The sequence below is a fragment of the Poecilia reticulata genome, linkage group LG17, assembly GCF_000633615.1.
Source record: "Poecilia reticulata strain Guanapo linkage group LG17, Guppy_female_1.0+MT, whole genome shotgun sequence".
In the NCBI taxonomy this organism is placed as follows: domain Eukaryota; kingdom Metazoa; phylum Chordata; class Actinopteri; order Cyprinodontiformes; family Poeciliidae; genus Poecilia; species Poecilia reticulata.
In genome coordinates this window covers 26,861,480-26,878,904 of record NC_024347.1, presented here as the reverse complement: position 1 = coordinate 26,878,904, position 17,425 = coordinate 26,861,480, and the positions used below count along the sequence as shown (strand labels likewise).

Below are 17,425 nucleotides of genomic sequence, written 5' to 3'. Positions count from 1 at the left end.
AGTTTACTGGACGATGAATTGACTGAAGTTATTGCAATAAATGATATTATTGCTTTGAGACCATTTTCAACTAATATAATGGTAATAATGCAAGAACACATTGTCAGAGCTCTTTAAACTTTTAAATTATAGTGAATATTTAACACTGGAACTGGAAGAAAATTTTAAATATCCAAAATAAGTAAAGAAAATAACAAATAAAATTAATTATGAAGTCTCTGTAAACATAAATATCCTTCAAAAATGGTTTAGTTGAGACCAAAACACCAAACTGAAGACTGAAGAATCAATAAATCACGCAAATGGAAATTATTGAGCTCGTTTTAATTTATTATRCAATKAATTGACTTATTGTCAAGAGTTGCACAACKTAAAGTAAGAGTGAAAAGTGGCTGTCCAAAAAAATTACTAAAGAGCAAAATAAAGTATTTGATARAAATCACACTTCAGTACTGACTGAATCATTTAATCTTTAGAAATTACACAATCAGGTGGAACAAAATAGATGCAACAAACTTATGAAACTCCRACAGAAACTGCAGGTGTGGCTGTCTGGTGAATGTCTGGTTAAAACGTGTTTGTTTTTCATTCAGTGGGTAGAAAAACCAGAAATTTTACTCCAGTAATAGTAGATATACTTCATAATAAAAACACTCAAGTAAATGTAAAAACRTTACTGAGTAGATGTACGTAGTAATTACCCAACTGYTAAATTAKAAGTAATTTCCCCCTAAACTGCTGTCTTTCTTCTCTTCTTCCAGGGTCTTTGGCATCTCCCCCATCGTCCAGACCAACTGCTCCTACACCTGGAAGCTGATTGTTCACCCGGACCGTAAGTGGTACCACTTCGTCAATCCCATCATGCTGCTGGTCCTCTATTACACCCTGGCTACGCTCATCCGCCTCTGGCTGCAGGAGCCCATCAACCAACTCATGGTGAGACACCAGGAGTATTTTTACTTGCATTGGTTTATGGTACTGCACAATGGAGCATCTTTACTGGGAAGGGTTTTATATTTTATGTTATGGGGCTGTTTTTAAAAGCCTTTACTAAGGTCACTAAGCCTGTTGGAGAGGAAAAAGGTTGTTCATTTTTCAGTCATATTTTCACCATGCTAGCCATAGCGTATGTGTGTGTGTGTGTGTGTGTGTGCGCGTGTGTGTGTGTGTGTGCGTGTGTGTGCGTGTGTGTGTGCTTATGGTTTTACCTACTCTTACATTTAGATTAGAACTATACAAATTAAACGTTTGTATAGTTCCAAATGTTTAATTTGGAACTATACATGTCATAGTTCCAAATTAAACATTTGACTCACAAACTAAATATTTAGCTCCAAATTAAATAATTAGTTTAGCTAAATATGTGATTCCAGGATAACCATAAACAATAWTAATAATAATAATATTTATTTTCTGAATTATATACGAGTATTACTATATTGTATTTACCTCAGACCAAATATGTATATTGAAGACTAAATACTTAGAAGGAAGCAAAGATATTTAGCTTTTTAGCCAAATGTTTAGCAAGTGAACTAAATATTTAGTTTAGCTTGCTAACTATACTTTAGTTTGATTGCTAAAGGAATATTTAGTTTAGCTAAACTAAATGTTTAGCAAGTAAATGAAGTATTTAGTTAACAAGTTAGCATGCTAACTGTCTGAACAGAACAGAAACAACAAATAAATTGAATTATAAAGTCTCTGAAAACAAGATTGTCCTTCAAAAAAGAACTTGCTAACTAAATATTTAGTTTGTTTGCTACACTTTTAGTTAATAAGCTAAATATTCTGCATATTAGCAAGTTAAATATTTAGATAACCTGCTAACCAAATATTTAGGTTTTTAGCTAAATATTTAGCTAATATTAAAATTCGTTTGGCGACAAGTGGAAGTGGACTGTCAAAGTAAAAGCCAGGTCTTGCGGACCTTTAACGTCATCTGTACCCAGAATGCATTGCTGTAGGATTACAGCCTTCAAMTTCATAGCATTTAATTGTAAATAGCAAAACTCTTTTGCTAACATGAAGGCCTTCTTGAAGCTGTTCTGAATAAATTAGAAGTTGAACTGCTGCAAAGTTAAATTAACGGAGYATTTTTTTTCACCTCCATTAACACAGAAGAGCGTGAAATCCTGCAAAATCCAATTTCTGAAAGGGCAAATGATGCTTTTGGCTTCGGTAAAACTTTCCTCCAATTGTTTTAATGAGTGGCAGAGTGTGCAGCAGAATGGTGCGTAAACTTTTTTTCCACATTTTACCAGAGAGAATCCCRTCATCCCTGTTCTCAGAGGCTTCAGCCTGGTGATAGGATCTGAAGTTTGGGAGCTGGAGGCCCCGCTGTGGTTTGGCAAATTGTAATGTTTTCAGTCTGGCCCATGGGCGCCTCCCATGTCGTATAACATGTCTGATTTAATGAATGGATGGGCCTCTGAAGAATCTGATTCCCTTCTTAGGAGGTAATGCATCTAAACCCTGCAGGATAGCAGGCGCTTTGCACCAAATTTATACAAAACTAATCTAAAATTTGACATTATATCTCAATGTCAAGTGTGGAAAAATGGTTCAGATGTTTTYCTTGCTTTTAGCTTAAAGGTTTATGTTTAGATTTCTGGATTTGCATGTCGATTTGGAACAGATAAACGCAAAATAAAAATAAACATTTTCAGCTTTTCAGTCCTTTTTCCTKTATCTTGTCATCTATTTCCTGGATTCAATCGATCAAAGTCTGTCCTAATTCTCATTTGCTGCCACTCCCCAACCAATGATCTTAAAGCAGGAAACAACTAAGCTAATGATAATCAGCTAATTTTATTATTTATATGTGAAACATGACAGCACAGAGGCCATTCTGACACATCATCAGGTTATCAGATTAACCAACAATTAGTCAATGAATTCAAAGTTTGATCAAAATAATACACAAAGAATAAAATACAAAAATGTACCACATGGCATGTTTAAAAGGTTAACAATTTTTATAGTTGACAAAGTTGTTACTGTTATAATATCTACATTTTTTATTTAAATTTTTTTGTTTGATTTATTTGCTTTAGTAAAAATGTTTCGATTTACTTTGATGCTTGAGGCACTTAAAAAACATTTGACACAACTTGATATAATACTTTTATTTTAGACTTTTATTTTAGAGTTCTGATGTTTTGGTTCAGATTCTGTCTACAAAAGCTCCAGATTTTGTTCTGAAATATATCCAAACTGGTTTGCATGAGCAGCAGGGTGTCCTTGGACATTTAGGATACATCCAGGTCGATCGACCAGGCCGGACTTGTCTGCTCTGTGTGCGTATAATGCGTTATCTGAGACGCTGCTGGTCTAATTTTGAAAAGCGGCAGCAGAAAATGGCTCCATATTCAAACRTTAAACCGTTATACGGGAGGTTTATCAGCATAAATTTAGCAAATAGTCAAAGGTTATGGTGCTATTAAGGGATTTCTYATTGTTGATGTTACAGTAACAGTTTGTAAAAGCAGAGAATGTATTATCTTTACAGGACGGATCATATTTAAATATGTTTTCCTCACAAAGTTTAAAGGGGACGTATTATGCAAAATTCACWTTTTGCACGTTTTCATTCTTCCTTTGGGTCTCATCTGATTCTAAAAGCAGTCAAACCAAACCAGACAATAAGTTAATGTTTTTTAGTGTTTGGAAAATGAGCAGTTTCAAAAACCTCCCAGTTGTTAAGTCAGAATCAACAGACCTGAGCCGTTACCTAGCAACCCCAGCAGAGCCCAGCCCTGTTACCTAGCAACCCCAGCAGAGCCCAGCCCTGTTACCTAGCAACCCCAGCAGAGCCCAGCCCTGTTATCTAGGTTGCTAGGTAACCTAGGTTACCTAGGTTACAGAGCCCAGCCCTGTTACCTAGCAACCCAGCGGAATTCCACCATGTTTGGTCAGCTGGTTTTATGTTGCTGTTCAAGCTAAATGCTTTGTTGTTGACTTACCATCCAGAAATCACTTTGGGCTTTCTTCTGCTTTGGTTGTGTCTCTGTTTGAAGACATTTTCAAGTGCTAGTGTAAACGTTGAGTTGGGGGGCGTGGCCAGCAGCAGCTTAATTGGATTTAAAGTGACAAAACGCCCTAAAACAGCTAATAGGCAGAACTTAAGAATGGTTTTGTGCAAACAAATTTAATGAACATGTTTTGCAGAGCCCATAAATGTGTCCAAACCTGTTTAGAAGGAACAAATTAACGACATAATGGGTCACCTTTAAATTTTTTAACAAGTGTATMATATCAGAAAGTCATTTCAAAACAACCTCAGCTGCACAAGTCAATAAATACTTTAGATTCCTAAATTCACTCAACCTCACGAACTAATGTGAAGCTCCATGTTGTGTGATCACCTTAAAGAAGACCTGCCTCCGTCTTCCTCCACCTCTGAGCTCGAGGCTGCGCTCCTCCATCTTGTAATGGAGTTATAGATTAGTGTTTTTATAGAGGGATCAATATTTCCCTTCAAACCTGTAGCCTGTATGCATTATTGATCTGTCCACAAAGTGATGCGTGTGTGTGTGTGTGTGTGTGTGTGTGTGTGTGTGTGTGTGTGTGTGTGTGTGTGTGTGTGTGTGTGTGTGTGTGTGTGTGTGCGCTTATGGTTTTACCTACTCTTACACTTTAGAGGCTAATAATAAAACATGATTGGTGCCTAAATCACACACTGACAGGTGTGTTCAATGGTGGAGGTGCCAGATTATGATGGATCTTATCTCTGACAAGAAAAGATCAAATAAGGGACATTTCTGATTGGTTGCTTAAATTTTTTACATATATCAAACTAAAACCAAAGAAAAAAAACAGGAAAAACAAACAAAAATATATATATATTTTTAAGGTCTTAGAGATTCCTGATTGTCATGTTATCATCATTAACTCATGAATATGGAGTCATATTAATGCCAGAAATCATGAGGAGTGAGTTAAGTTCAAGAGAGGCAGCATTTCCATTTCTTTGTGGGCCCTTAAACGCAGCACGTTGAGCACTAAAACACGCTTCCTCCACCCGTMTGAATGCTGTCGCCAGGAAATTGTTTGAATATTAACAAATTTGATTTGATTCTTTCCTTTTTAACTTRGTAAAAATGTAAATTCATAGGAATTAGCATGTTTACTTTGTAAAAATTCAAAGAATAATGTSTACTGTTACATTATTGTGTTGCCATAGCTACAATCTGATGCTACGAGTTTAATCTTTGTGTTTGAGCTCCTCCTCTTCTTCTTCTACTCWTTTAATCCATGTCACGTTCTTCTTCTTTTATGGCCATGCTGTGCTGCTTTCAGGGGCTTGCAAATAAATGGAAATACGGCCACTATTGGTTCCATCAATTAATAAATGTTGTATTTGCTTTATAGACTCCTCAGGATTTTTGGCAGGAATGTGACGCCACATACGATCCTCTTAAATGCAAAGGTTTATGATTCTCTTAATGCATTATTTATCATCCTGAGCTATAAACACATCACCAAACAGAAAATTAATATGTTGCTGTTGCTAAAAGTTTAGCAATATTAAATATTAAAATAATCTGTATCATAAGTGATAAAGTTGGGATTTGTGACAAAAACATTGTTGATTTTTATATTTTCTCTCATTAAAAACCATCAATATAAGACTTAAGTTTCTTTAGTACAGTATGTTGTACTTGCCTTCAGAAAAAATTAATTGTACATCATTTGCAGTTTAGTAACTTTCGACACACAAGTGAAAGTCGAGGTAAATTTAGGCTTCTTCTGCACCACATGTGGTATTTTTATTGCAATTTTTCAGTCATTTTTTTTTATCTCAGGCATTGAAAACGAACAAAAACTCTGAAATACAATAAGTAATACAGAAAGTGGCAATTAAGTTTGGACCAGTTTGATGTAAAGTTAGGATGTTTGCTTGTTTGAAAAAATAATTTCAATAAAATTTGCAAAAATAAAAAAAATAAAACGATATTGCACATTTAACAAAAAACGATAATTTTCAGAGTGTAAATAATTTAATAGTTGATCGTGTGGTAGTATATCCATTTGGGTTTTACTTTTTTCCTGTATTCCATTCCTGAATTGTAGAAACTGGTTTCTCAAACTTCTTCAGGACAAAAACCACTTGCCCTATTTAACAACTATAATCAACCTGAAATTGAAATATTAGTGTAATATTCTTCCAGCCTGAAGGTAGTCCAACATAAATAGTTTTATTTTAGGTGTTAAAATGCAGTTAGTCAGCGTGGGGTGCAGCGCTGTTCATTGCCTCCTCCTGCATTCCTGTGGCATGTTGTGCATCTTAATAATATTTAAAAACAAAAGTTCTGCAAGTCACCCTGAGAAACTTTCCACCGGGATCTTCAGGATTTCTTTTTAGTGACCCGGTTTTCCATTATTATTTTTAAGCACAATCCTTTGGTAAGCTAGCTATAGCGCCGCGCTTTGAGCTCAAGTCACTGCAAATAAACARTTGTTTACATGCAGTACCTCGCTGACCACTAAGGGGCGCCACCAGTGGTCTGGGGAAGTGTAATTCAGAGAATAATAGCACTTTTAATGCAATTTTAATCAACTTTTAGTCCAACTTTGCAGTAAAAGTATCATTGTTTACCGAATTATGCTTCATGACAGCAGTCAAACATTTATGAAGAATTGTTCATGTTCTTACCAGTGGAGTATCAGTCTTATGCACAACGCTTCACATAAAGTAGTACGAGATAAAACTCATCAGCATTTCCTTTTTAAAAAGTCGCCCAGCTTTATCCAGCTTCAGCTGATAAGAGTAGAAAACATCAGKTCCAGTGTTGAAGAAGCACATCCAACACCAAACTGCTATCTGTGTTTTCTCAGGACGATGAGGACGAAGATATGTGCGAGGAAGAGAAGCAGAGTGGAAACGGACTGAGCAACTCGGCCAACAGGAAGAGGCATCTKTGGTGGGAGTCTCGCCAGGGCACGGATGAGAAAAACGTACGGCAGGGTTGTAAGGCACGCATGAGCAGCCTTGTATTGATTATCGGACATTTGATTAAGTAAACATGATCCTGTTTGTTATCTAAATGTGTAAGGTGCTGGGAATCCAGATAGCTAGTTTAACTGCTGAAGAACCTGCTCACACGGCAAATAACTCGTTTTTATTCTAAAACAAAACAATAATATTTTAGATTAGCAGAAAACTAGCTGTAATGTGATAACCTGCAGCTGTTTATTTTCTAGCTTCATTACTCGTTCTGTTTCAGTGTAATAAATCATCATCCCATTCTCCCAAGCACACTTTCTGACAATGTTCTTATATCAAAGTGTGTAGTCTGTCCCTGGCGGCCCTCGGCAGCAGCCTGGAAGCTTTTAGTGAGCCGCTGGCTGGATTTACAAAGTCGCTCCGCTCGCTCGGCTTTGTTTCTGCTTATCAGCGACTGTAAAGAACAAGGAGGTCCTTTGACTTCAGCAGCTCATCGATAACACGCCTCGCCTTGTATGCTCTGTTTTTCCTCCTCCTAGCTTCTCTCCACCCAGGATGGCATCAGTACTACTGAGGTGCGGCTGCTCTGGATGTGTTTTTAACTCTATTCTCTACTCCCCTGTGTGGTCTTCTGAGAGAAAGTGAATGAATACTTTCTGCTTTTCAGACTGCATCCTCATATAAGGCACTACAAAAAAACATAATAATTAGACTTTTAGTAGCTGTGTTTCCATACAGACACGATGCAGCGTGACGTAACACAAGATCCCGTCTCCCAAAAGCCGCTCGCTAACGATGACTAGCACTGGTTTTAGCTGACAAGTTGGCAACATATTGTGCAAAATCTTAAATGTACAATATATGTAAAAGAAAACGGGATGCAGTGCTTTGCTACTAATTGTCAACAAGGTCAGGAAATAGTTTTAATTAAGAAAAAAAAAGCGAGTGAGAGTTCAGCACATCTACAGTTCTGCTAGCTTGACTGAACTGTAGATGTGCTGTGGAATCTGGTGTGTTTTGGTTCAAGTAGAAAAAAGTGAATAAATAAGGCAACCTAAACACCAACTCTGACAGATCATCAGTAGAGCAAGCGTTTAAATTAGATACTCAACCACTGCTGTGTTGATTTTCTAAAGGGTGGCTAAGAGCAGCGGCAGCTAATCTACCACAGCGATGACTTAATGTGTCATGATGTGTGTTTGGTTGGTGGTGAGGAAAACGCAGACGAGCCCAGGTTGACATATTAAGAAGATGATTTAATACAGGAAACAAACTCAAAGTCACAGACGATGAACGTATGACGAGGAGCACAGACAACAGGTGGACCTAAACACACAGGGAGGGTAATCACAGGAACGAGACGTCCTGTCCTGATCAGTCAGGACGGCACAGAGACTCGCAGGGGAACAGAAGTAAACACACGAAAACCTCTAAATAAATACACAGAAAACACAGATCCTCACATAATGAACTTCAAGCCTAAAACCATAAAATTGTAACGGACTGAATGTTCTGTTCTTTGTGTGGGAAATGTTTGTTTTTAGTGTTGAATCCTGAAACATTGGTTTAGCTGTTGTCAGCGAGTTGCTATGGCAACGAGTCCATGCGTAGCGAGAGAAAAGGAGAACACAGTGGTTTTGAGTTGTTCTTCAGGGTTTTTTGTGTTATTTTTCCCTTCCCTGCACTAAGTTAATAATACCTACATCTCCAGGTATTAAAGGGATTGTTTTACCGTAGCAGTGCAGTTATGAGTGGCTTGTAAAAGAATCGTCTTTTTGCCCTCCAGTGTTGGGCGCACGCGTAAAATTGCCAGATGTGACATGTCGATAACTGCACAATTTGACATTTCAAAAGTAAACTCGCTTTATGAAAATGCACCAATTTAAAAACATTTTTTTTTTAAACTGTTTTTTGTGCTGGAATGAGGTATTTTCTTTGGCTGTATCGAAATATGTTTATTTTCCAAGACTTCAAAGGAAACACTTTATTTATTTATTTATTTATTTTTTACGCCAAATAAGTCACAATAACCAGATGATGTCACTGGTGCGAGTTACAACGAAGAAGACGACAGTAATTTTATTTTCTGATGGGGACGGATACAGAAACATGGATCAAAACACACCAGTGTATTTTGCCATCGCTAATTCACAATGCTCGTCCCTAGAAGGACCTTTAACAGTTGATTAAAATGAAAAGTTAAGATCAACAGCTGATGCAATAAAATGATGATAAAGATATTAAACAATATACTTAAAACTACTGAAACAAAACAATTACTATATTTAAAAATGAGTACAATTCTGGTTCATCTGTAGCCAATTCTTAAGCCTTGAATTGAATATTTTAATGTGAATTATGATCTTACAATCAGAAGTAGTTTTGTAACGACTGGTTGTGTGAAAACCATATTCACGTGTGATTTTAAATGCATTTTGTTTTTAATTGAAACATCAAAATTGGGTTTTTCGACATTAGTGGATTATGAACAAATTTTTGCACACATTTATAATGGAGACATAGCTACAGTCAAAATACTGTTAGTGCCAACACTTTAATGTACTGTAGCATGTATAAATACATCTGTTGCATATTTGCAGCTGTAGTTCCCTCATTTTTAAAGCAAAGAAAGGGAGAAAGTATTCCCTAGATGAAGAAGTCCTTGAGCAGGTTTATAAGGAACTTGAATCTGAAATGCAGTGTGAAAAGTAGCAAAAAAACTTTACATTGCCCTGCAAAGACATTGCACAGTAACGAACTATTAACTGAAATGACCAGAAATTGTAATAAATCTGCTACTAATGGAAAAATGTCATAATTAGGCATCTGTCTAATTAATTCAAAATTATCTCGCACAGTTGCTCTGCTTTGCTTTTGCAAGGCTGAGTGTGTCACAGTAGCATAATCCCTTATCGTCTGTGTTTTCTTAGTGAGATTGATTTGAGTTTCTGATTCTGATCCTCAGGTTGTTCCCACCCAAAACGGGACGTCTTTTGACTTTGTCACCATTGAAAACGGACCAGCGTCTCTGGACTTGTACTCAACCCCCCAGTATAAACTGGACAAGCTCAGTGATGGAACAGGTGAGCCAAGAGCCAGTAGAAATGCTGGAAAACTAATTAAATTTTAGATTTATTCCGCATGGACTGAATGTCAGGAAGATGTCTAGATTAAATTGCTTCTCATTTATTTATATTTAACATTTAAACAGCTTGATCTTAGCTTATTTTATCTACTTGTCGATTACCTTAGCAAAATTTTCACTTTACATTATTTGAGGTTTACTGAGGTATCTCACCTTAGCTTGTCGTGTCTTAGCGTACTTTGTTTGACCTTCCTTTATATAAGACAAAAGGCCTACAACATAAGCTAATAAAAGCTGATATTGGGTTTTATTAGCTTAGTTTATCTTGTCTTTCATACTGTAACCTAGCGTAGCCTCACTTTAACCTCTTTTACTTTATCTTATTTTAGTTTATGTTAACCTTCAGTTGTTTATATTAGTTTAACTTAATTAGGCCCGAGAAGCTAAGCGCTGCGAAGGCCTATTGTAATTTAACTTAATTCCCCTTTTGCGTTGACTGTTTTAGTTTATCTTCTTATTTTTATTCATAAAGATTCATTCTCTCTCCACACCAGAATGGGTATTTTTCAAAAGTGATTTTTATTCTCTGCATGCAACAGCCAGAGGAAAATAATGTTTTTTTTAATTTTAAAAACACATATTAAAACAAACTGCTTTCCAATTTTTTATAATCTTTCAATCATGTAGACTGGCTATCTGGAGATTCTTTTTTAAAAACAATAACACTTTGTACGTGCTCACTTGATTTTATCATCATCCAAACAGAGAAGAAAGATGAGTCTGTGTATGAAGTGAGTTTGCCTCCTGAGGATTCAGCACTGAAGGAATCAGAAGAAGAAGAAGTAGAAGAAGAAGAAGAGAATGACATTAAGAAAAAAGGAGTCGGCGCGATGGTGAAAGTTTTCAATTTCATCATGAAACAGAGCTACATCTGTGCTCTAATAGCCATGATGGTGAGTGAAGCAAATGCCAGATGGAGTAACATTTAAACGTGATCTATTTGTTTGAGTTCTATTTTTTCCATAAAGGGCAACATGGTAAACTTCATCCTTAGTTTACTACTAAAATAGACAGTTCAGTAGAAAGCCTTAGTGCCTTATTTTTAAAGGCAACCTATTGAGCAAGATTCACATTTTGCACATTTTTATACATTTATTTTGGTCTCAACGCTTAAAACCCCCCAAAAAACTAGATGTTTTCTGCCAATAACTTGATGTTTCTCTGTGTCTGGAAAATGAACCATTTCAAAAAACCTCCAGAATGTAACTTCACAAATTAACGGCCCGTTACCTAGCAACCCCAGAAGTCCCACCCGTTACTTAGCAACCAAGCAGAGCTCCTGGCCAGCAGCAGCTACTTTAGATTTAAAGTGACAAGACACCCTAAAATAACAGCTCATTCTGAACGGAGCAGACTGAAATCTCATTATCTAGGAATGATTTTGGGTAAAAATTGTAATGAACATGTTTTGTATAGACCATAAATCCATCCTAACCTGTTCAAGGAAGCTTTAGGTAAATTGTCTTAGTTTTATACTTTCATACTGTTTTTGTTTTCACACTGGACATTTAACCAGCTCATATTATGAACTTAATTAGAGTGGATCCTGCCATAATGGCCTAGTTTAGTTGTCAGACACTGGAAGATAAGCATGAAAATGGGAGAGTAACATTTTAGAACAATAAAGTAAGGTGGAATATGCTGTGGTAAAGCTGGTATTTTTTTAAAAATGTGAACACCGGGTCGTCTGCAGGCGTGGAGCATAACCTATGTGAGCTGGCTGACCTTCGTCTTCCTCATGTGGTCGTGCGTCCTGTGGATGGTGAGGGACCGGCGGCGGTACGCCATGCTGTCGTCCCCCTTCATGGTGGCCTACGGCAACCTGGTGATCGTCCTGCAGTACATCTGGAGCTTTGAGAACATGACGCCGGTCGCAGGATTCTTTGTCTCAAAGAAGAACCCGTTCCACTCGCTTTCATCCAAGGTTTGGAAGCTGAAATTATTCTGTTTTTATTAAATTGTAAAACAAGCCAGAGCGGTGTAGTAAACTTCAGAGAGTGTGTTGGAATATCTCTGAGGATTTAAAGATTTCCCCTTTGCGGTTTTTCTGCGCGTGTATTTATCCTTCAGGTGCTAGAAAGTGCAATAATATTTCATAACTACAACTGAATTTTACTATTAGCCGTCTGACAACCAGAACATCTGCTTTGAAGTTTACACACTCGGTTCTGATTTACGGCTTAGACTGAACAGCTCTGTGTGGCTTTGGGCCAACAATAACTGGCTCTGAGTCGCCTCATGTAAACTGCAGTTAATTCATCTCTTCGTAGGCTCTTCTTCTTCTTCTTCTTCTTCTCTGAATGTCACCGTTTTGTTGTGTCTAGATGTTGTGTCTGTTGACGTTCTGGTTGCTGCTGAGACAAACGCTGACAGAGCGACAGGAGAAGCTAAAAGAAGACAGCGCAGGTCTTTCAGACGTCTTTGTGGATGAACAGAAGAAAAAGGGTAAGAATTACACTAATCCTAATTTTGTTTATATTAGTCAATTCTTCCAGGATGTTGTGATTTTTGTTTTATTGTTGCAGCTTAAAAGTACAACTTTTGCAGCAACTTAAAAAAAAAAAAGTCTAATTTTTTCCAAGCTTTGTTTTTGCCTTAATGTAGTCTTTAAAAAAGTTTAAATTACTGCACATTTCCTCCCCAGGATAGACAGGATTGTAGCATAGTTCATATTTAACATTTAAGTGAAAACAACATTTTTATTATCTTCTTTAAATAGTAATATTAATACAAATAACATCATGTCCAGGGAAATGATCAAAGTGCAAAATAAGAATTAATTTTGTTCAACCAAGTTAACATGAACTGTGTACAGATTATAAGAAAATCATTCAGAATATCTCAAAATAGTTTAGCAAAAAAAAGGGCAAACAACTGAAACGACTTACCGAATTAATTGTGATTAATTATCAAAATAATTAGCAACTAATTAATCGATTGTTAACTGGAATATACAGTAAATTTGTTATGTTTTAATTTGCTGAAAGAACAGCAAATTAAGACATAATTAAGCCAAAATTGTGCAAAAAAATAAACATTTTGCATTTAAAGTAAAAGAAAAGAACGTATTTGTCTGTAAATATGTTATACCCAGAACTCAAGCAGCTTTTTAAGCTTCACTGAGTTCAAATTCTGTAAAAAAAAATAAAAAAATCAGAAATTAGAAGTGGGTCAAAATTCAGCCAATCTTGCAGTGATTGGTCAGAAAAGAAAAATACATGAACGCTACGGTGATTGGTCAGATTTGTGGAACGGTTGTAATGATTGGTGAAAATGATCAAAGTTTGTGAATGATGAGTGAATTGTTATTGATAGTTGGCTTCCTGGAGGGACTGGTTAGTTACCTACAGTTTAAGATGGTTTGTTCAATTGGCTAAAGCATCTTTAATTTGGTTTGAAAATGTTAAAATAATTAAATGTTATCATAATTGCCTATCTGCTCAACTGTATCTGCAAAAATAATTGATGAAAACCAAAGAAATAAAACAATCACCACCTCTGTTTTGTCTTAAATATGTGGCTTCTTGCAGAAAATGCAGGATGTTTTTAATGAACTCTTCCTGGTGTTTCTGCTGTTTGCTCTTGTAGAGGAGGAGGAACCAGAGGAGGGAGGAGAGCAGGACCTCATGCAGGTTCTGGGCGGCCTGGTGATGAGCGTTCTGGTCAAATACTGGATCTACATCTGTGGCGGGATGTTTTTCATCGTCAGCTTCGAAGGAACCATCGTCATGTACAAGATCATCTACATGATGATGCTGCTCTCCTGTGTCGCGCTCTACCAGGTATCCACACCAGTGCCTGGCTAAATTCCCTCTTATAAAACATGTTAAATCAGTCCTTATTATAAGCAACAACAGAGGCTTTTACAAACATACAATTGAAGTGTTATTTTGAAAGATATAATAACACTTATGTCTTGAGGGGGACATAAATTAATAAGTAAAAAATATTTTGGTTAAAGTTTGTCTGGTATAAACCATTTCTGTCAGATTTTTACAGAACCTACAGATCTAAAGTCATATGTACAGTGCGTAAACGGGACCTATTATGCACTTTTTGCGTATTACATATTTACATGTTTCAATACATCCTTTTGGGTCTGAACTGACTCTAAAAACAGCTCAAGTTCTTTAAAAAACCCAACCAGACAATAAGTTSATGTTTTTTGGTGTCTTGATGATGAGCTGTTCCAAAAACCTCTTAAACAGGCCTTCACCGTTACCTAGCAACCTCAAGCGAACCCATCCCCGTTACCTAGCAACCCCAGCCGAGCCCAGCCCCAGCGCAGTTCCAGCACATTTAGTCAGCTGTACAACGGCTGCTGGAAAAGACAAGTGTTTTGTTGTTGATTCACTATTCAGAAACTACTTTCTGGGTTCTTGTTGGTTGTGCAGGAGGCTCTACTTCTGCTTTTCAAAGATGTATGGTTGTRTAATTTCACRTCTGTTTGCAGCCATTTTCACATGTGGGTRTAAACGTTGAGTTGGTGGGCGTGGCCAGCAGCAACTTATTTGGATTTAAAGTGACGAGAGGCTCTAAAACAACTCAGAACAGGCAGAACTAAGCATAAAATCTCATGATGTAAGAATGATGTTTTGTGTAGACCATAGACCTGTTCAAGGAAACATAAGAGGTCACCTTTAAGCAAAAATTGAGTCTATTAGTGACACTGAGTGGCATTTAGTAAATGTTTTATCTCTCAACATGCAAACAGATGTATGTGTCTATGAAACTGATGTATCATATCTGTGAAAGTCTCCATGAAATAAACTTTAACATCTGTAAAATATGAAAGTCCTATTTAAATTTAATCTCTTTTAGTTTCAGAATCCTGGCATCTTGTGCTTCATTTTAATTTAAAACCCAGTGACAATCCAATGGCTGCTGTTTGCTCCAGGTTCACTACGAGTGGTGGAGAAGGATCCTGAAGTACTTCTGGATGACTGTAGTGATGTACACCATGCTGGTCCTCACCATCGTCTACACCTTCCAGTTTGACGGATCCGACAGCTTCTGGAAATCGGCGCTGAATGTGACAGACGACAAGTGAGTAACGACTGATCGCAGGACGCCGCCTCATCTCAGGTTTCCTTCCTAGCTGGATCTGAGCAAACAACTTCGTCATCAAACAATTGATTTACCTGGAACGCCTGGATTCTTTACCAACGTTTTCCACATGTGAACTGCTACTATTCAGGAAGAAGTTGATGTGAAAAAACATGCATTTCACATGTGGGAACATTAGATTAATTTCTCTTTTCAACAGGATCATGTCTGTGTCTCTTTACAGAAGAAGGCATAAAAACGTCTCGTATAGGTTCTACAGATTTCACATTATATTTTGTGAAACACATGGAAGAATCTCATTTGAAAAATTTTCCCACATGTGGAAAATATCTACATTATCTCACTTGTTGAAATGACGTCGAGTAGTAAAATGTGAAACACAAGAAAAGCTTCTGCATGTAAAATGATTTTCAATGTATGTTTCACATTTGAAAATGTTATGATCTAATACCAACATGTGAAATATTATGTTGTAATATGGGAAAATAGTTCACATATGTAGGGTTTTACATGTGAACTGTTTTCACATGTTGAGATGACATACAGTACCAAAATGTGAAACACATGAGAAAAGTTTTGCACATAAAAGGATTTGAAGTTTATTTTTTACATTTGAAAATGTTATAATCTAATTATAACATGTGAAGCACCTGGGAAAATATTTGACATGTTGAACAGTTTCCCATATATTTCACATATGGCGTTGTGGAAACGCATAAAAGAAAACCTTGCACATGTGAAATTATTTCCATCTGGGGTTCATATGTGGAAATTATATTATGTTTTAAAGTGGGAAAACAGTTCACCTGTGTAGCATTTCACATGTGAGTTGTTTTTATATGTTTACATAGCAAACAGTTCCACCAAATGTGACACGCATGAGAAAAGCTTTTGCACATAAAAGGATTTGAAGTTTATGTTTCACATATGGACATTTTTAATCATCTAATAGTAGCATAAAAAAGTGGGATAACTTTTGACATATGGAGCAGTTTCCCTCATGTTTCACATGTAGAAATAATGTGATGTAGTTGCAACCCTTCCTTGCACATGTGAAATCATTTACAGCTTCACATGTGGAAAATACATATTAGTGTTAACATGTTAGAAAACAGTTCACATGTGTAGGGTTTCACATGTTGAAATTTTGTAGAGTAGGGTTTTGCATATAAGAATTTTCTGAGTATGTTTCACATTTGGAAATTTTTATTATCTAATAGTAACATGTGAAGCATGTGGGAAAACATTTGACGTATGGAGCGGTTTTTCCTCATGTTTCACATGTAAAAGTAATGTGACATGTAAAGCATAGAAAGGAAAACATGTGGAAAATGCATTTCAACATGTGAAAACATGTTGAAATTTTATAGAGTAGTTTCTGCACATAGGATTGTCACTGTCTCAGTGTTCACATTTATATAATTTAATAGCAACGTGTGAAACACATGGGAAAACATTTGGAAACATTCCTTTAACTTCAAAAATTTTKGGATTTGTGTTTTTCCAATGTTTTTGTTTTTGTTTAATTCTAAAATGTTTGATCTGTTGTAGTTTGGTACCATAATTTCATATCTCCTTGCATTTAAGCGATGAGAAAATAAAAACAGTTTTACGTCATGTGTAACTCCAGGTCTCCTCTTTTTGTTTTGTTATTTTAAATCTGTTGCAGGTTGAAGGACTTGGGTCTGGAGCGGTTTTCAGTTTCCATGCTGTTCACTCGGATCTTTATTCCCACTTCCTTCCTGTTGGTGTGTATCCTCCACCTGCACTATTTCCACGAACCCTTCCTGCAGCTCACCGACCTGCAGGCCGTGATAGCCAAAGAAGAAAGCACCATCTACAGGTGAGGCTAGATTCACATTTATTTTTAARGAACAGCGTAATTTTTAATTTATTTTGTAAAATTTCACAGGGATTGCTTATAAAGTTATAAAGTCCTGGGAGATTYTGTGGTGACTTTCACATAGACCTAGAGATGAACTGTCAATGCTATGCCATTGTTAGCGAAAATGTATAAATCTTTTTAAGATTTTGAAGCTCTAATTTACAAAAAAGCTTCCAATGTAATCATTTTTACATTGTAAACGTAATCATTTAATTTATTGTTTTTGTGTATTATTCTGATGATTGAACGGGGAAAAAAAATTCCACATTCAGCTAATTTTTCAATTTTCGACTTACTCATGTTTAATACAGAATTAGAAATACATTAAAAGATCTAAAAAATCAAATAATTCAATTCCTTTTTTAAATAAAAATAAAAA

At 36.3% G+C, this 17,425-nt stretch overlaps 1 protein-coding gene across 5 annotated transcripts in view; it reads left to right on the top strand.

Moving 5' to 3' along the window:
- The window catches only part of piezo2b (piezo-type mechanosensitive ion channel component 2b), a 124,023-nt gene that overhangs the window by 57,217 nt on the left and 49,381 nt on the right, over positions 1-17,425 (top strand). For 3 of the 5 annotated variants that reach the window (XM_008434601.2, XM_008434602.2, XM_008434597.2), the window contains exons 8-17: positions 762-936; positions 6,841-6,960; positions 7,489-7,524; positions 9,915-10,032; positions 10,800-10,987; positions 11,788-12,018; positions 12,419-12,539; positions 13,683-13,876; positions 14,992-15,140; positions 16,831-17,004. In XM_008434601.2, coding sequence (XP_008432823.1) covers positions 762-936; positions 6,841-6,960; positions 7,489-7,524; positions 9,915-10,032; positions 10,800-10,987; positions 11,788-12,018; positions 12,419-12,539; positions 13,683-13,876; positions 14,992-15,140; positions 16,831-17,004 — 1,506 coding nt within the window. Of the gene's footprint in view, positions 1-761; positions 937-6,840; positions 6,979-7,488; positions 7,525-9,914; positions 10,033-10,799; positions 10,988-11,787; positions 12,019-12,418; positions 12,540-13,682; positions 13,877-14,991; positions 15,141-16,830; positions 17,005-17,425 lie in introns of all 5 variants that reach the window. The other 2 variants (XM_008434600.2, XM_008434598.2) reach the window with 2 other exon arrangements.